Source organism: Opisthocomus hoazin, chromosome 2 (genome assembly GCF_030867145.1).
Source record: "Opisthocomus hoazin isolate bOpiHoa1 chromosome 2, bOpiHoa1.hap1, whole genome shotgun sequence".
Lineage (NCBI taxonomy): Eukaryota > Metazoa > Chordata > Aves > Opisthocomiformes > Opisthocomidae > Opisthocomus > Opisthocomus hoazin.
Window position 1 is genome coordinate 96,565,127 of NC_134415.1, and position 25,974 is coordinate 96,591,100.

Below are 25,974 nucleotides of genomic sequence, written 5' to 3' on the forward strand. Positions count from 1 at the left end.
GATTAAACAACTCAATAGCTAAATTTCAAAAACATTCTGTTGAGCAGACACTTGTCAGGCAGCCTCGGAGTGACCCACCATTACAGCATCTTCCTCGGTTTTTATGTTGAGAGCAAAGCTCGGAGAGAAACCGGCAGGTATTTCCACTGGCTTCCGAAGAGGTAGTGTTTATACCTGTCCTGCCTGATGGTTTTAAATTTTTAATTTGTGAACTGTGGGTCAAGGATGTTTATGGGATGTCTTCTTCTTCGAGAACACACTACTACATCAGCGCCAAACGGTGTGGTGGGACTGTGTGCTTGTGTCCTTAACAATGGGGTTGAAGATTTGCATCAAGCAGTTGATGGTTGGGTAACTAGGCCAAAAGATTGCTATTAATTACTAGGTAAATAATCCAAGTAGACCGTTTTGGGCTGTAAGAAATAGCGGCTGTAATAAATGGGGGTTCCAGAATGAAAGTCTGGCTTTGAGTTGGTAAATGGAGGCAAGCAGTTAATGGATAATCGGATCCGGCTTGCATAACGATGCAGCTGTTTTGTTAACCTTTACCATGATTTCCCCACAGCATCCCCACGCAGGTGCAGAAACAATTCCGCATCTGGGAAGGGTGGTTGTTCGTGACACCAGTGTGTTGGTTCTGTCTGTAACGGCTGTATTCTCTTGTTTGTTTTCTTTCTTCAGCCATGTGCTGGCTCTGTAGGAACTCGCTGCTTGGAGGTGCTTGGTTAATCCTGAACTGCAGTTACTTATTTTCACGCTCTCTGTTTGCTTTGGTTGGATCTTTTCTCCTCTGCTCACCTTCTCTGCCTTAACTGCAGTAAGGCCTTGGAGCATTATACACCATTTTAGAAGGTATAGGTGGGCTGAGTACAGTGGAAGCAAGGGCTAGAGCGCCTTCTCCAGAGGACTATGGGATCCGGTAAAGGAATCTTGTTGTGATTCTTGAATGCTGCTTCTGAAGGTCTGTTAGTATCCCCGAGACAGCAGGAAGGACAGGACTTTAAAATGGAGGCAGGTGTGCCGTTGCCATAATAAAGCTCAAGTGTCTCGCCACATCTTTGCATGCTTTTCAGTTAAACTGCTGACTCTTTTTTTTTTTTCCAAGAGGCTTTGGTCAGACTGGTTCAGCAAAGTGCGAAGTTCTATCCTGGACGCAAAGGGCTTTGGCAGGAGCTGCGTCTCCAGAGTGGCGACGCGCTTGTCGGGCTCCTTGCGCGTTGCTGTGTGGGTGTGCGGTGTTTGCCTTGGCTGGCCGGGGCTGGCAGGGCATTGCGCAGCCCACTGCCGTTCCTCTGTGCTCATCGCACGGTGGTGGCTTCCCCTGGGCCTGCTGCTCGCGCTCGGTTTGGACGCTGGTGTGGCATGAGGGGCCGATTGAAACCAAAGCCTTGAGGCAAGGTGATGCTTGGAATCACGTCAGGTGTTGGAAGCGTCGTGGGTGCTAACGGGCGGAGAGCGGGAGGAAGGGCCGGCAGTAAGGGCAGGCGGTGCAGCTTTTTCAAGAGGCCGTTTACTTCTGGTCAGCTGTGCGTGGATCGGAAAAGCTGCGAGGTGGCACCTGGGAGAGCTGCCAGGAGGGTGCTGCGTCTTGGAGTGGCCCAGGGGATCTGGGTGGCTCTGCCTCTGTAGGAGGGGGGGAAAAAAAAGCTAAAGCCTAGAGACCAGCCAGTATTGCAGCTAACAACTTAACGATGTAGGCAGCACAGCCAAGCAGGCGCTTGGGAACCCCCTGCGATGCTAGCAATTGCTTTGAAGTATTTAAAACCTCAATGTTACACAAATTCTGATTTTTTTTTTTTTTTTTCTTTTTTCTACCGTAGACCAGTTTTGCTTTCTATGCGCTAATGCAATGCCATCTCAGTTCCTTTATTAATCTTTGACTACCTGGGGAAATTGTTAGACTTTTGTAAACAGAACTTGAGAATAAAACTACTTTGGTCTAACCTTTAATAAATGTTAATAGTTGAGAACTGCATTTGTCTTCTGACTGCTTATTTCTTCAAGCAACTTTTGCAGCTGTCCTTGACTCGTTCCATACTGTCCTGCTACGCAGAAGTGCGAGAGCGTGTTGCCCTGGTGACGTAGCCAGCTGTGAAGGCAGAAAACTGTCTAGAAGGTGAAATTTACTTCACCTATTTTGAGTTTTATCGCTGGAGGTGGCAGTGGGGAGCCGAAAGATTGAACCATGATTTCCTTTCTGCTTGATGAGGTGTGGTTTGGGAGGCCGGAGGGCTTTTAGTACACACAGATATTCCAGAAATGTTTGTGGTGAGGTGTTTGGGGACTGGGACGCAGCAAAGCCTGGTGGGTGTAGGGACGTGGAGCAGTGCAGACGTAGTGGCTGCAGCCGAGTAACTTCTTGCTCTATTTTGTTTGCCTAGGTGGATGTTTTAGGCTGGAATAAAAGGGGATCTGCTCAGGTTACTGCCCCAGGGTTTTTTAGCTGTATGCAAGGCCAGTCACTGGAACAGTTAATTTTACTGAAATTGCAGATGAAAGACTAATTTACATTCTGACTGTAGCTGGCTCAATACATTTTGAACAGTATTGACAAACTTTGACAAATTAGTGATTATTTCTCTAAATGCATATTTGAGATTTCAGATTTGGTCAAGATAAAACTGCGTAGAAGAAAATGAAAACTCTCTACTGTACAGGGATGTCCCTTTTCCTCCTTGGTGCTAAATGATTCAGTGTCTGTTGAAGTTTTGATCAGGATCACAAATACAACTTGCCTGTCTTTAATTTATGTCGGTTAGGTGTCTCCGTAGTCTAGAGGGGGCCTGGGAGGCAGAGGAGAGTATGGGAGAGCTGAGGAGCTCCCGGCCTCCCCGGCAGCACCTTGCTGCTGTGTTCAGGGCTCGGCAAAGCACAGCTCCAGGCATAAAATACTCCTTTTTTTGCCTGTCCCCAAAGTGGTTGTGCGTAGGAGCCTTACTTGCTGTGAAGGGTGCCGGGCTGAGCCTTTCCTTCATTATTTTTGTGGTTTTTTTAAAGCTTCTTCGTTTTCAGTGCTGGCCAAGCCAGCTTCCCTCGGGCACTGCTGCAGGGATGGGCATGTGAGGGAGGGCGCGGGAAAGGACCCTGCTTGAGGGAGCTGGGAGCTGCGCAGGGAGAATTTTCTCTCTCTCTTTTCAGTGCAAATCCGAGGGTACAAACACCTTTGAGTTTATGAGATTCCAGATCTCCGTTATTTTCAAGTCCTCAAATTCTTCACGTTGTTCAGCAGCAGCAAATAGTGCTTTCTGGCTAGGAATTTTGTCTTCTGAAATTGCAGATCTTAAACAGCAGCCAAATGATAAGCTAAACCGAGGAATAAACGGAATTAACTATGAGCACGGAAAATAGCATTGGGCGGAATTATGGCTTCGCGTGCGCCGCCCCTGCTACGTACCGAGGGGAAGGCTGAAACCGCTTCCCTGCAGGAGGGAGAAGGGAGCACCCAGGGCGCTCAACAGCCGGAGGAAAACCTGGTAGACAGAAAAACCATGCTGGCTTCCAAAACACAGAAGCTGTGGGGTTTTTTTAGCCTTTTCTGAATCCTTTTTAGTCCCGTCAGATTATTTCTGCGTTATAAATCAATTACATCATTGTCATAATTTAACTAAGGTTACTTTCTGTGGCTGCCTGTCGGTAATTCTTTAATCCTTTCTGTTTTTCCACAACATCGTTCAAATCTGCTAGCTGCTCTGCGCTGGTAAGGCGGCAGTTAAGCGTGGGTTTTTCTCAAAAGCTGCTGGGTGAAGCGCTGAGGAAATGTGGCGATAAATCGGAGCGCGATTCCCCGGCGAGTGGTCAGCAGTGGGGTGCGCAAGGGCTGGCTGCTGGGGAGCTGCGGCCCCGCTCAGCAGCTCTGAACTGGTGCGGGTTTTGCTGCTTCCTTGTTTTGGAAAAAGAAAAACATGAAACTCAAAGGTATCTAAGCTTTCGTTGGTGAAACGTCCCTCGTGGGCCAGACTCCTGCTTTCAAGGGTGCTGTGGCCATGGGATGGGCCAGGCTGGGGCTTTCTCCTGGTGCTTCTGAGCAAAGTCATCCCGTGACCCAGCTGTCCTTCCGCGAGAGCAGCTGCTGGCTCAGGCCCATTATGCTACATGCATATAGCGTATTAAAGCATATTAATGCTTTTGGTTTGTTTCTTCCTTTTTTTATTACATAGTCTCTGGACAGAAGCAGAGCCAGCTCACCGCCAACTCGCGGCCTTGCCTGCCCTGCCAGCAGCAGTCACGGGCACCCTTTCCCTTTCAGCCCAGTAAAATCGGAATTATTGGACGCAAAGGGGAAGAGCCACAGGGGAGGCCGCCTCCCTATGCCAGGTCCCTGTTCTGCGGAGCTCGGCTGGTGAGGAAGCCGCTCCCAAACCCGCACAGCGATGGAAAGGCAAGACAACCTTCCCCTCCCGGAGAGGTTTGTTGCACGAAGGGCTGAAACTTGAAAGAAGGTTTCAGATTCTGCTGATCTGCAGCCACCTGGCCACACCTTAAGCAAAACTCCCATTTTTTTTCTTTGATGTATGTGTGTATATACACACACGTACATGTATATATTTTATATATATAATATATATACACACATAAGGTGCCTCCTTTCTCTTGTTTTTAATTGTTGCAGTTGCCAGACTTCTTAAAACTCTGCAGTTCCTGTTTTGAAGCTGGATTCTAAACTCCTTCATAAATAGGGTGAAAAAAACCCGAAATGACTACATATTTACTGTTATTTATACATATTATCTATATTATTTATTATTACATGTTTAGTTATTATTGTTAAATAATTAGTAAATATTTAGTTTTGTGAGCTGGACTGTGGCTCTGCTAATGGGGTATGGGTATTTTGGAGAAAGAAATGTGGGCTTGTTTGATGTTAAGAGTTGTCTCTGTGTAAAACAAGCTCTTAAATAGCCTTTCCCAGAGGAATAAAAAAAAAAAGAGTAGATGAATTTAAAAGTAGTTATAGGCTTGCTCCTACTTGACTGTTATTTATAGTAATAATAATCGTAGAATCATAGGTTGGAAAAGACCTCTAAGATCACCAAGTCCAACCATCCACCCAACACCACCACGCCTGCTAAACGTCCTGAAGTGCCGCATCTACATGTTTTTTGAACACCTCCAGGGATGGGGACTCCACCACCTCCCAGTGCCACCGAGCTGACCGAAGTCCCGCGAGGCGCAGTGGGACATGGACCAAACCTCCCAGCAGCAGCCAGCTCAGCGGTGTTGGCCACAGCAGCCTTTCCACTTGCGACTCCAAAAATCCCGCAGGCTTGTGACACAAGCCACCACCTGGTCATACACGGCAATTTTCAAGTTAAAGCATGTAAAATTGCCACCGAGGAGACTAGTCACGAACCTGTTGTCAGCTCCCCTCTCTTCTCACTGCCCTGTAGAGCACAGAGTGAGCTCATTTCCCACCTGGCTCCATGCCTGCTCTTCAGTCAACCACATGAAACGGTAAGTCACCTGGAATAAAAACAGCATGTGCTTGCTGGTCCCCGGTGGTGCCTGGAAACGAGCGTCCGGGGGCTTGTGCTGGGAGCTGTAGCTGATACTGGACATGAAACGGCTTCGCCCTTCACTTCAGTCACCTCCCATCTCCACCACAGCATCAGCTTTCAGCCTAGACTGGATGTAAGGAAGAAATTTTTTACCATAATGCTGGTGAAACGCTGGAACGGGTTGCCCAGAGAGGTGGTAGATGCCCCATCCCTGCAAACATTCAAGACCAGGTTGGACGGGGCTCTGAGCAACCAGATCTAGTTGAAGATGTCCCTGGTCACTGCAGGGGGTTTGGGCTAGATGACCCCTAAAGCTCCCTTCCAACCCCAAGTATTCTATGATTCTACAAATAAATTAACATGAATACTTTTTTGTAAACATGAAAACATCAGAATACTCTGAAAACTTCATAGTGTTTATGACTGAATGAAACTGAAATAAATAATAAATATGAGAAAAATACCTATAGAAGCAATAAAGAAGTTTTAAGAAGCATGGCCAGCAGGTTGAGGGAGGTGATTCTGCCCCCTACTCCACTCTGGTGAGACCCCACCTGGAGTCCTGCATCCAGCTCTGGAGCCCTCAGCACAGGAAAGACATGGACCTGTTGGAGCGGGTCCAGAGGAGGGCTACAAAAGTGATCAGAGGGCTGGAACACCTCTCCTACAAGGAAAGGCTGAGAGACTTGGGGTTGTTCAGTCTGGAGAAGCGAAGGCTCCTGTGAGACCTTATAGCAGCATTCCAGTAATTGAAGGAGGCCTACAACAAAGCTGGAGAGGGGCTTTTTACAAGGGCACGCAGTGATAGGACAAGGAGCAATGCCTTTAAACCAAGGGAGGGTAGATTTAGACTAGATGTAAGGAAAAAAATTTTTTATAAGGAGTGTGGTGAAACCCTGGAACAGGTTGCCCAGAGAAGTGGTTAAAACAACAGAGCAAGAATGAAGCCCATTCTCTCTGCCCTTTTTCAACAGCAAGCCTTTCTGCAAGCCTCCCATCTTCCAGCTGAAAGTCCTGGCCACCACTAACCTTCAGCACAAGAGAGGAAAGATGCATTTCATTTCTCACTCGCCCCGTAACTCCATGGCCGGAGCCGGAAACAAGCAGCTGGCAGGACTCTGGGCAGCACAGGCCATGGTTCAGGGGGAGCACAGAGAGCATCTCCCCGGTGGAAACGGCAGCTCCTCGGGTACAGCACATTTCTCCAGCACCCGCTAAACAGGACCTTGAGATACTTGTCAGCGGCTGGAGAAGCACAACCTGGGCGGTGTAGGCATCAAAGCCAGTAAACCCCTGAGTGTCTGAAATGAATACGAGTGAAGATAATTACTCACCAAAGTGCAAAGGCAATGTTCAGCTAGGAGGCACACCTGTACGCGCAAGGGCCAGCGAAGCGGGGGGCTAAGGAGGGACATTTAGCACAGCCACCGCTGCACCATCCCAACTCTTCTAGCAGCACTGAGGCCAGAAAATATTGGGTGGTGACAGCTTGTAGGGTCTCGTGGTGTAACATGCCTTCCTGTTTTTCTCTTGCTCTCATCTTCCAGGCAGAAATAAAGAAAAGATGAAGAAACTGGGCAGTCCAAGTATCATATAAAATAAAAGCTAGAATAAGAAAGGAAGACAACAATTGTCCTGAAAATCTGGTACAAGATAGCATGGTAGAGATCTGAGGAAATTTGGCTTGGGGAACATTGCTGCTCGCCAGGCCTGTGTTCTGCAGGAGGGGAATGAAGAGAGACACTCGCGTTGAAACAGGGAGCACAAAGACCCTTGGTATGTGCAAGGAGTTCGGCCAACCTCACCGCCCATCCTACCCGCCCTGCTTGCCCAGCGGCAGAGAGGATCACAGGACAAAGCGCGATTCATCGCCGCACAGCCAAGGCAAAGCAAGCGGCCGGGGATCTCAAAGGCAGGCTTCTCCGGTTCTGCCTGTCCCATCCTGCTGGCCTTCGTGAGACCACAGGGCCTGTGAGGGTCTAAGGTCACTTTGTCTTCGCGTAAAAAACCAAGCCTTGGGCCTTGTAACAAATCCCCAGCGGCGCCGGAGAGCAGATGGCGCAGTGCCTGCGTCCTGCACTGCGCCCTGCCTGCCCACGCTCTTTGCAGCAGACTGTTTAGCCTTTCTGCGCTTGGTTTTCTGAACAAAATGAATAGAAGTACTTGCAGCCATGATTTCAGGTGAGAAGTCTTGAACAAGAACTGTTCAACAAGCACAAGATGTTGGGGCAAGCCCTATACACATGCAACTAACACCTGAGGAACAGCCCGTCCTCAGACTTACGCGCGTGCTGGGTTTTCCATCTCAGCAAATATGGACATCGTTAACCCACAGACGCAAACAGAGGACGCCCTGCCTGAACAAGCGACCTCACCAGTGGCCAAAGACCTGCTTCCCGCTGAAATAGAGAGGGCAGCTGCTACAGAAGATCTGCTGGAAAGCAATGCGTCCATGCACCGCTGACTTCAGTTTCCCGCGGACTGAACTTCTCCCCTCTTTCTACCTCTTAGACCATGGCTGTGCATTATTAAATTGCTAAAAGTAAGACGAGCAAAAGCCCTCTTCTTCTGCTCTTCCTTCGACACGGGTGCAGCCCAGCTCAGCAGGATCACCCTTTGATTTACACTGGGGTGAGTGAGACCAGAACCAAGGCCTTTGGAGCACAGAAACTTAGCAGAGAAAGCTGAGGAAAAAGTGTTTGCTTTTGCAACAGGGTGCGAGGGGCTTGCCTTTCATGACACACACTGCTGGAAGCGAGGTTTTCCTGTCAAATGACTGCTGACAAGAACTAGGAAATGCAGTTTCAGGATTGCACAGTCTGCATAGAAGCGAGAGGATGAAGTTGTCAACAGGGCTTCCTTCCTAGTCCATAAAAACTCTAAGATTTTACAGACGTAGGTAAGTCAAAAGGAAACACAACACAAAGATAACGCAGTGCAGAAAGCATGAAACTTTCTTGATCAGAAGCTTTGAACTTTGAATAGCCACAGAGGCAAGGGATTCAGGGCTGCTTTGGAATTTCAGGAGCACCATACCTGGAGCCTGAGTTACACCACAGAAAGCACAGCTGCCATCACAGAATCATTAAGACTGGAAAAGACCTCTAAGATCAAGTCCAACCATCAACACACCACCACCATGCCTGCTAAACCATGTCCCGAAGTTCCATGTCTACATGTTTTTTAAACACCTCCAGGGATGGGGACTCCACCACCTCCCTGGGCAGCCTGTTCCAATGCCTGACCACTCTTTCAGTAAAGAAATTTCTCCTAATATCCAATCTAAACCTCCCCTGATGCAACTTGAGGCCATTGCCTCTCATCCTATCGCTAGTTACCTGGGAGAAGAGACCAACACCTGCCTCACTACAACCTCCTTTCAGGTAGTTGTGGAGAGCAATAAGGTCCCCCCTCAGCCTCCTCTTCTCCAGAGAAAACAGCCCCAGCTCCCTCAGCTGCTCCTCATCAGACTTGTTCTCCAGACCCTTCACCAGCCTCCTTGCCCTTCTCTGGACACGCTCCAGCAACTCAATGTCCTTCTTGTAGTGAGGGGCCCAAAACTGAACACAGTACCCCAGGTGCAGCCTCACCCCTGCTCCTGCTGGCCACACTATTCCTGACACAAGCCAGGATGCCATTGGCCTTCTTGGCCATCTGGGCACACTGCTGGCTCAGGTTCAGCCAGCGTTTGACCAACACCCCCAGGTCCTTTTCTGCCGGGCAGCTTTCCAGCCACTCTTCCCCAAGCCTGTAGCGTTGCATGGGGTTGTTGTGACCGAAGTGCAGGACCCGGCTCTTGGCCTTGTTGAACCTCATACAGTTGGCCTTGGCCCATCAATCCACTCTGTCCAGACCCCTCTGCAGAGCCTTCCTACCCTCAAGCACATTGACACTCCCACCAAGCTTGGTGTCATCTGCAAACTTACTGAGGGAGCACTCAATTCCCTCATCCAGATCATTGATAAAGATGTTAAACAAGACTGGACCCAAATCTGAACCCTGGGGAACAGAACACCAAACTTCAGGCTTACAAGGATGAAGTCATCTGAAAGGAAAATAGGCCACAGACATAAAGGGGCAGACATCTGTTAGCTTTTCTGGGCCCTTCTGACATGAACTGACCTACAGATCATGTGTCTAAAGCTGTCCTGTACAAGCCAACAGCTGGTGACTGGGAGACGCATTCAGATGGGCGGATGATGCCCCAAAGCAAGCTGTGAGCTCTGCCCATCCTCCTGCTCCACGACAGGGCCTCTGTCCACAAAAAGGATTTGCTCCAACTCCTTTGTCTGGCCAGGGAAGGAACCACTCACCCAGAGCAGACAGAGGCAAGTCCAGGATCCTAATATCAAAATTACAGCTACATTTAACTGCAACAAAGCTCGTTCCCAAGCCTGTTTGCGGTCAGTTCAGAGGACGTTCAGCAACGGGGCAAGCATCAGAGACTACTGCCAAAGGCAGGCAAGGCGCGCGGCCACAGCTTGAATTTGGTGTTTCCTGATGGCACGTGACAAACCAACTGCCCAAGCCTATCTCGTGCAGATGCATGTTCGGTCACTGTCACTCGCAGGACCAGTGCTGATGAGAAACCCCTGGTCCTGCTCCCCTGAGCTGCCCAGGCACCCAGCACACCCACCTGTCAGTCACCACACCACCCGCAGCCGGGGTTCCCCAGGGCAGGTCCCAACATGCCTCCCCACCTTCCTTCCTCCGCACACCGGCCCGGGCAGCGAGCCTCCCTCCAGCCGCCTCCATCAGCTCTGTAGCCAACCTCACCCCATCTTACCTGCACGAATCGTGACCAAAAGCTCTACTGAAAGCTAAGTGACAACCGAGTTCCTCAGCAAGTTTCAAGATAAGCTTTATTTGTTTTCAAGGAGACAAAAAAGCCCAGGACAGAGCGTTTACATTCAATCCATCTCCTACGTAAGTTTAAATATTTGCGTTGCACACATCTCCACAGCCAAGCGTCTCCTCTCGGCTGACACTGCACTGAAACATCAGACTGTGCATGGTCACGGCAGTTACAAACCAAGCACTAAGGTCAATGGAGCCCGCTCTCCAGCTCACAGCCTCTTGGGCTGCCATGGGCTGAGCACGGTGACATCTCTTACTCACTTCAGACGAGCAAAGCACCGTCCTTTCCAAGATGCTTTAGAACACATTTTGACTACCTGAACATCTTCCAAATGAAAGGACTTCTAAAAGCAATGCCCCTGTCTTTTCACCTGGATTGGCAAAATGACAGGCCGTGTTTAGGTTCATGAGCATTCACTTAAGGCCTGCGCGTTCCATCATCTTTGCTCTACTCAGTGACACTGCCACGGGACACAACTTGAGCTGCTTTGGGTCCAGCCAGCATCGGCTTCACCTGTGCAGAGTACAGGTGATCTCGCCACACTCTGTGTCAGAGGGGGTACGCTCCTCTACACAGGCGTTTTCACAAAGGTGCTCTCCGGCTCCTCTTCCGGAAGCTCTGCGGAAATCCGTCTTTGGGAAGTTGCTTTCTCCGAGTGCATTTTCCCTGGTAAGTACCTGCCAGTCTGAGGCAAAGCTTTTAGCCTCTCTGCCTTCTGGTGATTGGTTTTCACAAATCTCAGCAGGTTAACAATAGCAGCTGGTGTAATTCCAGGGATGCGGCTGACTGCACCAATCTGGGCATGGAAACGGGAACAAGTTAACCAAGCACGAACCTACACACTGGAGCTAGTGAGAAATGAGATCTAAACCTGTCGGTATTCCTGCCCCCGATTCCCCTCACCCCTCACGTGCCTTGGGAAGACACAGGAGGGATATCACGGCTGCCCAGCCTTGCTGTGGCCCAGTATCTTACCGTCTGGGGACGGTTAGAGTCCAGTTTCTCCCGCACCTCTGCTGAGAGCGACGCGTCAATGGCAAAGTAATCTAGGTCCTCCGGCAGTCGGAGGGCTTCATCACGACGCACCTCTTCTATTTCCTGCTGTTGATTGACTACACACCACTCGTAAGCAGCTGTGATGGAAGATCAGGGAAACAAGCAGAACACACACAGATGTTCATGTGAAACAGGTCACTCGCAGGAATTCTTGGAAGCAGAAACGAGCGATTCCACTGAGACGGTCAGAAGCTCCTAAGGAGGTTTCCAGCCTCACGGACTAAAGGCAGGTGTAATTCACATCACTACTTTGGAAGCAGACATTCTCTTTCATTTGTTACAGGAATTAAGATACACGGGTTGGCTTTTCCTCTCATCCCAGGAAAGGATGGTCTATCTGACAGAGCAGTAAGGAGGAAAAACCCAGGTGTGCACACTAACAACTGATCTCACCCCACAAAGTGAAACACAAGTGCTTGAACAGGGCCGTGGTCTCTGGTAGAAGGTGAAAGCTGTGATAACAGTGCTTCACTTCACTAAACGGCAACACGAAGCATAGCGAGATGAATGGGTTGGCTCTCTCCTCACTCATCACCACCTACGCAGATCCCACTAAGAGACTGTACCTCTTGTACTTTACCTTCTATTTTCAGTCTCTCCGCCAGTTGTCTCCATTGAGCAAGCTTTCCCAGGGGCTCTGGGACAGCCCTCGCCAGAACCTCCATGTTGACCTCTGGGTACTGAAGGATGTCGAAGGCACTGTGGAGAACAAGAGTAGGTTTTTAAGGTAGGAAGGAGTCACCTACATAAGGCAGATTTGCAGCTGTTCCCAGCTCAAACTCAAGGCAGAACAACTGCAGAGCCAAGCTCACCTCCCTACTATCTCCTCTCAGCGTACACAAGAGCAGTTCAGCTCTTGAAGAGGGACTCTTTATGAAAAACGAACGGCCAGCTAGAAGGGATAGAAGTAAGGGCATCAAGGGGAACCTTTCACACAGACTGAGCCAGCCAGGTCTTTGTCACTGATTTAAAACAACAGAAAAGATAGGGTGAGATAGACAAAGGATGGGTAAGGAAAGCAAGGGCCTTTGTGTACAAGAACAGCTACCATCTGATACTAGCCTGAAATTAACTGCTGCTTTATGAAGCCTTCAGCAAAGCAGCAGGCCACTGCAAAACCGTCACCACTCGGCGACCGTCTCAGTAAGGACAGCAAGAACTGACGGGGCCCGTGGAGGAGCACCCCCTTGCTTTGGGAGCCTACGTCAGCACCAGGAAAGGCGGCACAGCAAAACCACCGACGTCACGCTTATTCTACAGGCAAACGTCAGATATCCGTCCTCTGAAGGTGATACAGCTGGAATCTCGGAGTACCAACAGCTTCAGGATGGGCAGGCAAATGCTGTTAAACTGGCAGCCAGGTGTCCTAAAGCAAGCACAGGTCAGACCAGAACGCTTCAGCTGTAACCTTTACCTGGCAGGCGACCTTCGACTGCTACTGATGGGAACTCCTGGTATTAACCGGGACCATTTGGATATGCTGAATTGAAGGGATTTTAGCGTTGCAATTCCATCCTCCAGAGCAGCCTTCATCTTCACTGCTTGTTCGTATCGCTGCTGCGACACACACCCGGCTTCTTCAAAACCTGCAGAGACAGGCGGCGTGTGAGACCAAGGTCTACGGCCAGGCAGGGCTGCTCACCGCAGGAGCCACCCAGCCACACACCTCTGTGGGTGAGCCTGGCATCGGCATTGTCGGGCCGGAGGGACATGCGGAACTCCACGCGGCTGGTGAACATCCGGTACGGCTCGCTGGTGCCCAGCGTGGTAAGGTCGTCGATCAGGACGCCAACGTAGCCTTCGGTGCGACTCACAACGAAAGGGGGCTTGCCGTGAACCCGCAGGCAAGCATTGATCCCAGCAATCACACCCTAGGCAGAGAAAAAACAAAACAGAAAACATTTATTGGTCTCTTCGTGGCTAAAGTATCAGCACATCTGCCTCCAAAGCCTCCGGTGTCAAACCAAACCCTGGCAAACGCAATCGTCTGTGCCAGTAATGGAGGCAGTTTCTTTTTTGTGATACGACGGCTGTCTGCAGGGCTTCTCAGCCTCCGCTAACATGACCAGAGACAATTCCCACATGTTTTCAACTATACCCATTGCACAGTCTCCATGCTGAAACATCTGACTGCGCTTCCGACTACTTTTGTTACAGCAATCTCAGTAACAGCAGCTGTAGATACCGAAAGTAAAAATATCCGGGCAAGTCTGGAACCAGGGTGAGCAGCAAAAGAACTTCTCATCAGCACAAGATGGGCCCAGCAAGGCTGAGCATCAAAGACAGACGCCACGGCAATCTCGCCTTCCGAGCGCTGAGTACACACCATCAGCTTCACCCACCTGAGCTGCAGCTTCCTCGTAGCCTGTAGTGCCGTTTATCTGGCCTGCAAAGAAGAGGCGCTGGACGAGCCGGGACTCGAGAGAAGCGGTCAGCTGACGGGGATCTAAATAATCATACTGCACCCCGTAGCCTACGACAAACAACAAGACAGATCTTACAGCAGGGATTCTGAAGGTCCCTATTTATCGGCAAAGGCAAGCAGTGGGGCAGAATGACGCGAGTTATCAACTTCTACTTACGATTTAAAAACAAACAAGGAAAAATCCCTGTATCCAAGAATTAATTTTGTTTCATATTTCCTTTGTTTTGCTATGCTCCAAACAAAATCTGGTTTTCATGGACTGGTAAGCAGTATGACAAATAAGATTTAAAACTACTCAGCCTCCTCACCTGGCTGTACGATCTTGGCTTTTTCCAAGCCGGGGATGGATTTGACCACCTGCTCCTGGAGCTCAGGTGGCAGCGTCATGGACATGCCTTGGGGGTAAATGACATCGGACTCCAAGCCTTCGGGCTCCAGCCACACCTGATGCTCTCGGTTTGGGAAGCGCAGGACCTTTGATTCAAGAGAGGGGCAGTACCTGCAGCAGTAAAATAGCCATGAGCACCACCTGACACGGAGAAAAAGAAACTTTGCAGAAGCAAAGCAGGGGAGAGCCACGCTTTCAGACAGGTTGTCAGCTCATGCCACAGAGAGCCTTGCAGGACGCCACGCACTCACCGCGGGCCCCTTGTTGTCTCCCTTATGTGGTTGTTCAGGTGGAGGTTATCACAGATAATCTGCTGGGCTTTCGGGGTAGTGCGCGTCAGGTAACATGACAGCTGATCTTCTGGCTGAAAGAGGCCAAAGCTCACTGAGTTAATCCAGTCACAACACTGTACTCTTACCGATCAGCTGCCCGAGGATCTCCCAGGGCTTTTCCGGGACAGTTGGCTCTCGCTTCCCGGAGAGATGGGTAGTGCTGTCACACCCACTGCACAGACAGAACACCAGCAGTCAAAGAGCCTGAGCAACATGCCCAAAAGCAGACCAAGAACAGCAGAGACCCTGGGGGTCCAGACTTAGGTTCTGTTCCATACACCGTATTCCTAATCACAGGACAGACATTCCTATTAAAGCAACACATTGTATCACAGCATTCAAATAAACCACAGGAAGCCAAAGCTCCGAGGTAAGAGGAGTAAGTGCTGACCCTAGAGCTAACAGCCAATTAAAGAGTTCGGTGAAGAAAAAAAGAAATCTCAAAACCCTGCAATTAACACAGAAAATTCAAGGTTTGTAAAAAAAACACCATGTGAAGTATTTCACTGTTTTTTTTTCTGAAAAAGAGTCAGTAGACTCACATTCAAAACAGTAATAACGTTGCACCTCAACTCCTTAACACCTTTCCTACACATACCAAGGACTTCAAGGGATATCACTTTCACCCCCACCCCAATTATAATAGGTTATTGTAATTCCTATATGCTCTGGGGCAAATTAACTCCCGGCGCTTAATGCTGTGCTGTTTAACTACGTTATGTAAGAATGCCATCGACTTTCCAAGATCTTCTTCAGTTTCTTCCGCTTTTAAGTTACTGTTAAGATGCCACCTCCGAGCTCTGTGCATAACCCCATCCCTTCTCTTTCCTAGTCAACACTGTTAACGATCTCCAATTTCAACACTTTAATCTTATTCTAGAGCTGGGGTAACGAGCAAGACATCATAAATCCCCACACCACAGGTCTATTACCGAAGCGTTTTGTACACCGCCCATGTAAGCAGCACATGAAGAATACTACCAACAACAATACCGCCCGCAGTTCTGACTCTAAAGATGGTTCTCAAGTTGAGAACTGAGAGGAAGAAGGTACTTCTTTCAAAGGAAAACAAGCAATTTCTCCTTTGGCACTGAGAGTCCTCAGAAACATGACGCCTCCAGCGCGAACACAGCCCAGCTCCCTTTCCCAGCCACCAACTCCCTGGCCGATTGCAACCACGACATTCCCAGAACCGCTCCCCACCCAGCGCTCCATCCATTTGACCTGCGCTGTCCCACCTCGATCCACACCGCCTCGCTGAGGAAGCTGAAGGGCACCGGAGGATTGTCAGCTGCCCGTTCCTCCAGACCGCTGAAGTCAATCGTGTCTTTGGCGAGTCGGGGTGGCGTCCCAGTCTTCAGCCTGCCCATGGCAAACCCCAGTTTCTCCAGCGTCTGAGCCAGCCCAATGGCTGGCTGGTCCCCTAGCCGCCCAGCTGGGTGCTTCTCCAGTCCGATGAGGACCATGCCCCTCAGGAACGTACCGGTGGTCAGGACAACGCTCCCGGCACGTACTGTGCTCCCATCCCCTGAAACAGCAAGTTTTCAGAGATGCATGCACTGTGGTATTGACAAAGCCCCGGTATTCCGGTGCTTCTGCCTAAAACCAGACTAACAGTCTTCACTCAGGCTTTATCCGTCCTCTATCCTGTAACAAAACCAGCATTTCAGTAACAAAAGCACTAATGGTAATAACTGCCATAAGCAGCATGTAGTTATTCCTGTATTTTTCTTATTCCTCAGCGTCTCACCCCGAACACAGAAAACCTGCTCCTGGGAAAAATTCCTGCCCAGGCCTTTATTTCGGGAAGCTCGTTCACCAGGACAGCGAGGGGTAATACAGCATGAGTCTGCCACTAGCGGGGCACCACCGCCCCGCAGCGCCGTCGGCAGCACGCTCCATTCACCACAGAAAAACCCCAAAACGCAGCACAGGATTCAGCATCGCCGGCCTGAAGGAGATTAAACTCGCGTAACGTCCCAAGGCCCTGTCAATCCAGGTGCGATTTTCATTGTATGACAGGTATCAACCCAGCTTAGCTCGCGGTAGGCCTGAATCGCCCCCGATGAATCCAAAATGTCTGCCCCACAGGGCGCTCTCGGCGCAGCACAGCCCTTCAAAGGCGCCTGCCGAGCCACCAGCACATACCCAGAACGACTCCTGTGACTCGGCATTTCCCAGGATGGTCCGGCTCTGGCTCCGCCAGAAGAAGGTCCTCCACAGACGCCTCGCGAACTGTCAACAGTGGTGTGCTAAGGATTTCTTTCTGTCACGAAAGGAGTTACTGCAAAAATCTAGGAGGTTATGAGACGCGTGGGCAGTCGCAAACCCCGCGGATTTCCACAACATCTATCACCCTCTTCCCTTTCCCACTCTTACCAGGTCACCTGGCAGGCACTTGGTCACAGTGCTATCCTGATCTATCACAGAATGGTGGGGGTTGGAAGGGACCTCTGGGGGTCATCCAGTCCAACCCTCCTGCCGAAGCAGGGTCACCTACAGCAGGCTGCACAGGACCTTGTCCAGGTGGGTCTTGAATATCTCCAGAGAAGGAGACTCCACAACCTCCCTGGGCAACCTGTTCCAGTGCTCCATCAAGTAGAATTTTTCATCCACAGATGGAGTTTAAGCTCAAAAGAAACTATTTGGTCATGAACCCTGACCTGTATATAAAATGCTAGAGGATTTTTTTAACTGTGCCGAGCTCCAACAACTCACACTGCATTAAAGTACCGAACAGAAAGGTATCTAGGTTTGATAAGAAAATGTTAAAAAAAAATCCCCACAACCGCCATCATCCCCTGTAGTTTATCCTAAGAATGGCCTCAAGCTGCGTCAGGGGAGGTTTAGATTGGATATTAGGAAAAATTTCTTTACTGGAAGAGTGGTCAGACATTGGAACAGGCTGCCCAGGGAAGTGGTGGAGTCACCATCCCCGGAGGTGCTCAAACAACGTGTGGACGTCGCACTTTGGGACGTGGTTTACCAGTGCACGGTGGCGGCGGGTGGGCGGTTGGACCTGACGATCTCAGAGGCCTTCTCCAACCCTCACGGCCCTGCGGTTCCGCGGCTCTGGCACCTCCCGCCTCCGCAGACTGCCCGGCTCCGCGGAGGGCCCCGGCCCCGCTCTCACCTGGGCGTGCTCCCGGTAGCGGCGGCGGTCGATCTGCGCGCGGAGCCCCCACACCGCCGGGCCCTTCGTGCGGTTCAGCACTTTGTAGTGGACGCCGGAGCGGTCGCAGAGGCGGGCGCAGAGCCCGTCCAGGGCGTCCAGCTCCCTCACCAGGTGCCCCTTCCCGATGCCGCCGAAGGACGGGTTGCAGGACATCTCCCCTGCGGGGGGCACAGCCGGGGGCCCGTCACCGCCGCCGCACCGGCTCCGCGCCGCCATTCCCCCCCCCCCGGGCCCGCCCCCCCCCCCGCGGCGGTACCGATGGTGCCGATCTTGTGCGTGAGCAGCAGCGTGCGGGCCCCGCCGCGGGCAGCCGCCGCCGCCGCCTCCGTCCCGGCATGGCCCCCGCCGATCACCACCACCTGGTAGGGCGCTGCCGCCGCTGTCCCGGCCTCACTGCCCGCCCGGCGCCGCCCGGGGCCCGGCGCCGGGGGCAGGGACGGGGACAGGCGGCGCCGGACGCTGCGCAGCAACATGGCGCCTGCCCGCGGCGGCGGCGGGCGGAACCGGAAGAGAGGAGCGGGAGGGTGGGGCCCGCTCGGAGCGCGGGAAAACGCTCGCAGGGGATTGGAGAGAAGCGAGCGTGCGGCCGCGCCCCCGGGACGGGACGGCCCAGCCCAGCCCGGCCGGCGCTGCGGAGGTTTCCCGCGCCCGGGCCGTCGGTCAGAGCCGGGTTTCGTTTCCGCGGCTGCCTGGAAGGGGAACTCGCCCCGGGCGAGAGGCGGGAATCTCCCTGCGGGGGCAGCGGAAGCCATGGACGGCGGCGGAGGGGAGCGGGGCCGGCGCGGGGCGCGGCGGGCGGCCTCGCGGGGCCGGGGCGCGGCGCGGGGCGCAGCCCGCAGCTCCTCCCGAGGCCGCCGCAGCCCGGCCGGTCCCGCCGCGCTCCCGGCGCCGCGGGAGGGGGACGCACCCGCTCCGCGGCGCGGCCGCCCACCTCGGCGACCCTCCGCTGTCGGGACCCCGGCGGCGGGCGGCGGAGAGGCCGCCGGGAGCGGCGCGCCGGCCGCCAGGCCCCCGGCGGCGGCGCGGAGGCGAGCGGCGGTGCCCGACGGGGCGGCCCCCCGCCGCGCCCCGCCGGCCGCGGCTGCCCCGCGGCTGCGGGAGGTGCTGTCGCGGCTCAGCCTGGGCCGCCAGGACGTGTCGGAGGCGGCGGGGCTGGTGAACCACGTCGTGTCGCGCCTCATCCAGGCCGTCCGCAGCAGGGACGGCGGATTCGGCTCCGTCGAGCGCCTGGGCGCCGGCAGCTACTACGAGCGTGTCAAGGTGGGTGCGGGAGCGGCGGGGGGACGGGGCGGCGGCGGGTCGGCCCGGCGCTACCGGAGGACCAGTCGCTCTCTGCCAAGCCTCGGCCCCTCGCTTTACGCTCTGCTTTTATCCAGAAGCAGGAGAGGCAGCGATGCCCTTTTTCCGGTTCCAGCTCGACCCGAAACAGAGTCACACACGGGGACACTTCTTTTATTCTCTCCTCAAGCCAGCTTCAGGCATAGCAATGCGGGTTTGTCCCTCTCCGCCCCGCAGCTGGTTGCTGGGTGCGAAAGGGTGGCCGGGATTGGTGCCCTCGCGTTACTGGAACAGCTTACGGCTCTCAAACCGCTCTTATGAAAATGAGTGAGTCGGGAAGCTGGGGAATGGACCGCTGTCCATAAATTGCTCTTCTCCACTCGGGCACAGTTGCGTAACACAAATGCACGGAAATTAGATCGTGGTTCCCCCCGGACGCGAGAAGTAGGCCAAGGCAGTTATAGATAAAACCGCAGCAGCCGGTACGAAAGCCTGAAGAGGGTAAAGCCCCAGCTGCACACCGACTGTTGTCCTCTTGTGCTCTGCAGATATCTGAACCAAATGAGTTCGACATCATGCTTGTAATGCCAGTTGCAAGACTTCAGCTGGATGAATGTGATGACACCGGGGCTTATTATTACCTAACATTCAAAAGAAATCCAAAAGAAAAGTATTTGCTGAGATTTTTAGATGAAGATGGAAAATTATCAGCCTTTAAAATGCTTCAAGCCCTAAGGGAAATTATTAAACAAGAAGTAAAAAACATTAAAGGTAAGGACTGAGAGAAGAATGTGGGTGTCAGGAGGATGGGGCCAGACTCTTCTCAGTGGTGCCCAGCGACAGGACAAGGGGCAATGGGCACTATCTGAAGCACAGGAAGTTCCGTCTGAACAAGAGGAAGAACTTCTTCCCTCTGAGGGTGACGGAGCACTGGAACAGGCTGCCCAGGAAGGTTGTGGAGTCTCCTTCTCTGGAGATATTCAAGAACCGCCTGGACAAGGTCCTGTGCAGCCTGCTGTAGGTGACCCTGCTTCGGCAGGGGGGTTGGACTAGATGACCCGCAGAGGTCCCTTCCAACTCCTACCGTTCTGTGATTCTGTGAAGAAGCTTCACCTAGGAGTGCCAAAAATCCAATTACGTTGCACGTATGCTTTGCCCTGTCATTAACAAAATGTGCTTTCCCCCTGACCCCGTCAGCTGTCTGTTGGCGGCAGCTGTAACCCCTCCTGCCCCCGGTACCTCAGGTCTGCCCTGGTGCCGAGAACCACCACAAATACATCAGAGCCAGTCATATCACGTGATTAACCCACTGCTCCACTATGCAATCCTCTTTCTGATGAAAATAATGAATATTAAGGGTTCTGTCACACACTTGGTACTTCCTACATGACCTACCTATTTTGAATTTATCATCTGCCATACACAAAGAGCCATTTGCTGAACTGGTAGCAAAAGGAAGAGCTTTCTTCTATATGTTACCTGGTATTTTATATTAATCTATATAGAAAACCTCCCCTTTTAGAGTGCTCTCTTTCTCCAAAGCCTTCAAAAACATCGTGGCCAAATCTCTTTTAAGTCTCAGTGTTTTCAAGAGTGAGGCTGTTCACTGGAAAACATGACTGTATGTCTGATTCTGTAGACATAGTACATCAAGCAAACACAGCAGTTCAAGAAGAGTGTTGCTTATTCCATAAGAACTCCTCAACAGGCCTTCTTAACATTTCATTTAAAATCCATATCCTGTAGGTTAAAGAGCCAGTCACTGAACCCAGCTATTTATTTTGGTTATTATAAATTCCTCTTACATAAAAACCTGAACATTCTTAACAAAAAAAAAGTTTCTAATATCTAAATATATACATGAAAAAAATCAATTTCTTCTTTTTGTTACTAGATGTGGAAGTAACTGTGAAAAGGAAAAAGGCTGGAAGCCCTGCAATAACTCTTCAGATCAAACACCCTTCAGCAGAAATCTCAGTGGACATCATCTTGACTTTGGAAGTTCAGCAGAGCTGGCCGCCCAGCACACAGGATGGCCTCAAAATTGAACAGTGGCTGGGAAGAAAAGTCAGGAGAGACTTCAGAAATAAATCAATTTATTTAGTAGCCAAACAAAACAAAAGAGAAAAGGTTCTAAGAGGTACCTCAAATACAGCCAATAAGTCTAAATTATGAAATGTCTTCTCTACAACTTACGAGTGCTATAAAGAATATCCAGATTCTGTTCAGTATTCTGCCTTCGAGGTACAGATCTTGATCTTATCCTGGATAGATCCAGATCAAAGACAATTGTAATCCCTCTTTAAAGCATCAGGTTTGTGACACTGCTTGTCCTGTACCTAAAGACAAAATGCTCTGCCAGGCTGTATACTAACCACTCCTAAGAGCATTATGTTAAATCTGCTGAGTCAGGCACACCAATACGGGCCTTTCCTGTGCTAGTGCTGTACTTAACAGCGACATCCTCTCCCTTGCTTTCTAAAGGGGGGGGGGGGGTGGGGGTGAAGGTGATTTTTACAAAAGGGAGGGAGCATCCCTGGAAGCAGGACTGTATACGCAAGTTACACACTTCCCCAGGAAGTTCTTCTCTAGCAAGACACATTATTTCTCATTGAACTCTGGTATGACTACAATGTACATTTTTTTCTCCAGAGCACTCTCACCCCAAGCCTCCACTAGCTTGTAGAAACATCCCTGCTCGTCACTGCATTATGAGAACAGATGATTTCCGGAAAAACAGTTCAGGCAATCTGTTTTGTTGATTTTTTTTTAATTAGGTGTTTTTTTTTAATTAGTAGACCCATCGTAATACCAAGTAAATCATTACTGCTCTACCAGGCTGTCTCTTCCTGTGAAAATTAAATGTGTAACTGAACCAAACAGGCAAGGGAAACAGTCTAACTTATATAAGGAAGACAAAAATGCTTGCTGTTTTTTTTTAAAAATAGTGGGTTGAGCTAAGTTAATCATTGTTTTCAGAAACATTACCAGAAGAACACAAATAAACGCTTCAGAACAGTCACCTTACCAGAGACAAACTCACAAGCCTACTACTTGCACAAAGAAATTGAAACCAACAGTGAAGATTTTTTTATTCTAAACCAGAATGGTGACGCAGATAATACAGAACAGAAATTCAAAAGTAGCAGATTTCTGTGAGTAGTGCAATTCCCCAAATCACGTTCAACAAATGCAGGAAAGTTTAAGCTTAATTTTCAAGTAAATCCTAACATCCTTAAGAATATAGTTAAAGTATCCAAACAATTAACGTTGTCCTGTACTAATAAGATCCTAATTGTCTTTGTGTGGAGCAGGTAGGGAATTGAGGCAAAATTAACTAATTATTGTTATTTTTTAGTTTAAGTGCAAAGAAATTGCTGATGTTTAAAATGAAATCAATTATAAGGTGTGGTTTTTTTCCCCCCTCCAAGTTACAGGCACAGGTACTTACTGCTGTGTAACCATTTAACAATCTTGTACTCAACTTTAGGGAACACCTGGCGACTCTCTTTCTCGCATATCGAGAAGGCCATGATCAACAACCACGGCAGCTCAAAGACATGCTGTGAATCCGACGGACCGAAGTGCTGTAGGTTGGTATTTCACATGAATATTTTACTTCAAGTCTGTGTGAGCCATGCTAGCGCCGTTTCAGTTTAACTTTTAAGAATTTGATCTAATTACTCATAAATAGGGAGCACAAATAATTCTTTTAGGCATCACTGTTCTACAGCACTACAACATTGCATGTACTTGCTGAACTTGCATTTACTCAGCGAGCTGTGGAAACAAACTACATTGCAGGCTGACACTACAGACTTGCCTTAGAAAGCAGAAAGATGGGACTTGTTAAAACAATCTTTCCCAAACTCAATCCTGTTTAGAAGGACCAGCGTTGAAGTCTGATGACTCCGCCTTCTGAGCTTTGGGAGCAAAATCACACTTTGCACCAAGGCACTTTCTAAAACGATGGTGAGGAAAAAACCTGCTGAATGGAATCAGGATGAATAAATGTGATTTTTGTCTCCAATAAAAACTGGTTTCAACATTTCTTTGAAGAGGAAAAAAACCGACATGAGGTACAGAACCTCCTTAATGGCAAACCAACTTCTTAGTTTACTTAATTACATCTTACACTGAATCAAGAAAGTCACCAGAGAACTAATGCATAATTCGTTGTTTTTGCTTTATGGATATTATCTGACATGCTATGCCCCTACGAAGCAGCGTATTAAACTATATATATACACCTCTTCCTCTTGTGGTGCACCACGGGAAGGTAGTGGCATTTCCTTCAGTGTAAATCCAAGCCAAAAAGGGCAGGTTTAATCTTAAATTCATGCTCCATCCAAGCTCAAGTTGCAGTGGTTAGCAGCTGTGAGACCGTACCGTGTAAGCACGCTGCGGACCAACGCTTTGATTTCTGCGTGCTGTGGCTACCAGTGGAAGTGGTGCATTCACAAGAACGATTGTTTAAAGTAGGAATCCTTCACTGCTAGGATCTGACCTCGTAAACGTCGAGGATTATCCAGCCTCTTGCTGCACTTCTGTTCAGATTTTATTCAAAACATTATTGAAAATGTTCTAGAAGAGTAAGAACATTTTTATTGCTTTCATGAATAATGTGTATTTAAATAACTAGAATACATATTTAGAACTATTTAGAAAGCACCTAATAAATTCTTATTTATTTAACAGGAAAGGCTGTCTCAAGCTTCTGAAGTATCTTCTAGAGCAACTTAAAATGAAACATGCAAAAGAATTGGAAAAGTTCTGTTCATATCATGCCAAAACTGCTTTTTTCCACTCGTGTGTCATGTGGCCAGATGACACAGACTGGCATTTGGGAGACCTGGATCATTGCTTTCAGAAATATCTGGGCTATTTTCTGGACTGCCTGCAAAAGTGTCAGCTGCCACACTTTTTTATTCCCCAATACAACTTGCTCAGCCTGGAAGATAAAGCAAGCAGTGATTTCCTTTCAAGACAAATAAACTATGAACTGAACAACAGATTCCCAATATTTCAGGAGAAATATTAAAAAACATCATTTACAAAACTGTCTAATTGTGTAGAGTTGCATATTTAAAACCAGAAGTTCTGCAACTTAAGTGACTCCTCAGTAGTCTGGTACTACGAAGCCCAAAACAAAATCAAGAACACTAAGAGAAAATTGTGTATTTCAGTCATGCTGCTTTGCGGTATTTTCTTAAAAGAAATAGGATGTTTTAAGCAATATTTATCTTCCCTTTCTAAGTCTAGATGTCACCTGCAAAATATCCTCAAGGTATACTAAGAACATACAGAAGAGAATTTGCAATAGTTAATTTCCCACACGTAGTTTCTACAATTCCAAATATGAAGGCATCAATGACTGGGCAGACGACAATTTAATTTTAAATGAAAATCCACTAAGGAATATCTAAAATACACTCTTGCTTTCAAAAGAAAAAAAAAAGACCAAACTGACACAAACCAGAACAACTTCTCCAGATCACTGGGTGGATGAAGACCTTTTGCAGAGGACAATCACCAGCAACAGTGAGCAGACAGAAACTGTGGTATCAAAACAATACGAAGTTCCTGAAGTAACTTCTCTTTTCCGAGTATTCAGAATTGCTTTGGAAATTAGTCTTTTCACTGGACCTTGGACAGGAAGAGATTATTATCCAATGTGCTGCAACAGAGTAAAAGTTATTGTGCCAGTAAGCACACACATGACCAATCCTGTAGAAAGAAATGTATCTTCAACTCATATCAAGGACGAAGTCTCTATGTGAAAGGTTAGAATCATAGAATGGTTTGGGTTGGAAGGGACCTTAAAGATCATCTAATTCCAACCCCCCTACCTTGGGAGGGGACACCTTGCACTAGACCAGGTTCCCCAAAGCCCCGTCCAACCTGACCTGGAACACTGCCAGGGAGGGGGCAGCCACAGCTTCTCTGGGCAACCTGTGCCAGTGCCTCACCACCCTCAGAGTAAAGAATTTCTTCCTTATGTGTGATCTAAATCTACCCTCTTTCAGTTTAAAGCCATTACACGTTGTTATCAAAACCAAAATGCAGCATGAATCTGACATTCTTGGAATCACAATTCAGCTCAATTTTTCTTAGGTTGAAGAGGATGGGTGTTAGGAAAAAATAAAAATTGTAATATTTCCTATCACTAAAATTGTGCAGGTGATAAATACACAGCATTTGGGAACGGCTGTGCTGTAAGTAAATACGTATTTCGCTTCTTCTTAAAGAAGCCATGGGAAGTCTGTATTTTTAGCCTACTTTTTGAAGGCAAAATAACCTACTGGCTTAAATAATGCCCAGATTTCACCTCAATTATGAGCAAATTAAAAAAGAGGGAAGGCCAGAAGTACATTTAGAGAATGCTTTTAATAAAATACTCTCATCTCACTAGACTGAGTTTATTAGTTTTTCATTTACTTATGACACATGAGTAAACACAAGTTCAGACCTAGCATCAAATGAATAGCTCTTTCCCATACAACTTCCAAAGAGTGAAAACATACCCCATCATCATTAGCAATCTGTGTGACAGAACCTGACATCCGAATGTAAAATTTGAATCGACCTTATCTGAAAGAAATACCTTCAAATGTATTTTTAATTCCTGAATTTGTTAACATTGCCTTAGTGAACTCTGTTCTTCTTCCTTAAGCTAGAAAGTTATATCCATGAGAACAAAAGTAGAAGCTGTTTTTCCTCCAGTTAGCCATGAACACATGTTTCTTGTTATGCCCTCCTCCAGCAGGATGAAATGCAGACTTCTCTCAAAAAAAGCCTGAGACACAAGACTTAACAAAAATGACTTTCAATATTAAGTTTTAAAATGAAAAAAACGAAAAAAACCCCTTGCTTCAGCAAACATTATTACTGCAAACAGAGCAGTTCCTAAATAACTAAGTTATCTTTGGAAACAATTCTGCATGCCACTGGCAGGTGTGGCGTATCA

At 49.1% G+C, this 25,974-nt stretch overlaps 2 protein-coding genes and 1 long non-coding RNA gene across 3 annotated transcripts; 1 reads left to right on the forward strand and 2 right to left on the reverse strand.

Moving 5' to 3' along the window:
* Nucleotides 1–2,553: 2,553 nt before the first annotated feature.
* Nucleotides 2,554–5,827, reverse strand: LOC142360603 (uncharacterized). Its single transcript, XR_012763235.1, has 3 exons — nt 5,461–5,827; nt 3,395–3,470; nt 2,554–3,303 (listed from the first exon to the last, which is right to left on the reverse strand). It is a non-coding gene; the product is annotated as an uncharacterized LOC142360603 (long non-coding RNA).
* A 4,508-nt stretch (nt 5,828–10,335) lies between these two features.
* MTO1 (mitochondrial tRNA translation optimization 1) lies at nt 10,336–18,205 on the reverse strand. Its single transcript, XM_075414511.1, has 12 exons — nt 17,986–18,205; nt 17,688–17,887; nt 16,703–16,820; nt 15,793–16,082; nt 14,474–14,586; nt 14,143–14,333; nt 13,752–13,882; nt 13,076–13,280; nt 12,824–12,995; nt 11,990–12,108; nt 11,329–11,486; nt 10,336–11,149 (listed from the first exon to the last, which is right to left on the reverse strand). The coding sequence occupies exons 1-12, from the start codon at nt 18,200–18,202 to the stop codon at nt 10,922–10,924; spliced, it is 2,142 nt and encodes a 713-aa protein (XP_075270626.1). The 5' UTR covers nt 18,203–18,205; the 3' UTR covers nt 10,336–10,921.
* A 151-nt stretch (nt 18,206–18,356) lies between these two features.
* CGAS (cyclic GMP-AMP synthase) lies at nt 18,357–25,380 on the forward strand. The gene is made up of 5 exons (XM_075414512.1): nt 18,357–18,989; nt 19,556–19,778; nt 20,902–21,147; nt 22,498–22,600; nt 23,706–25,380. The coding sequence occupies exons 1-5, from the start codon at nt 18,480–18,482 to the stop codon at nt 24,046–24,048; spliced, it is 1,425 nt and encodes a 474-aa protein (XP_075270627.1). The 5' UTR covers nt 18,357–18,479; the 3' UTR covers nt 24,049–25,380.
* The last annotated feature ends 594 nt before the right edge of the window (nt 25,381–25,974 follow it).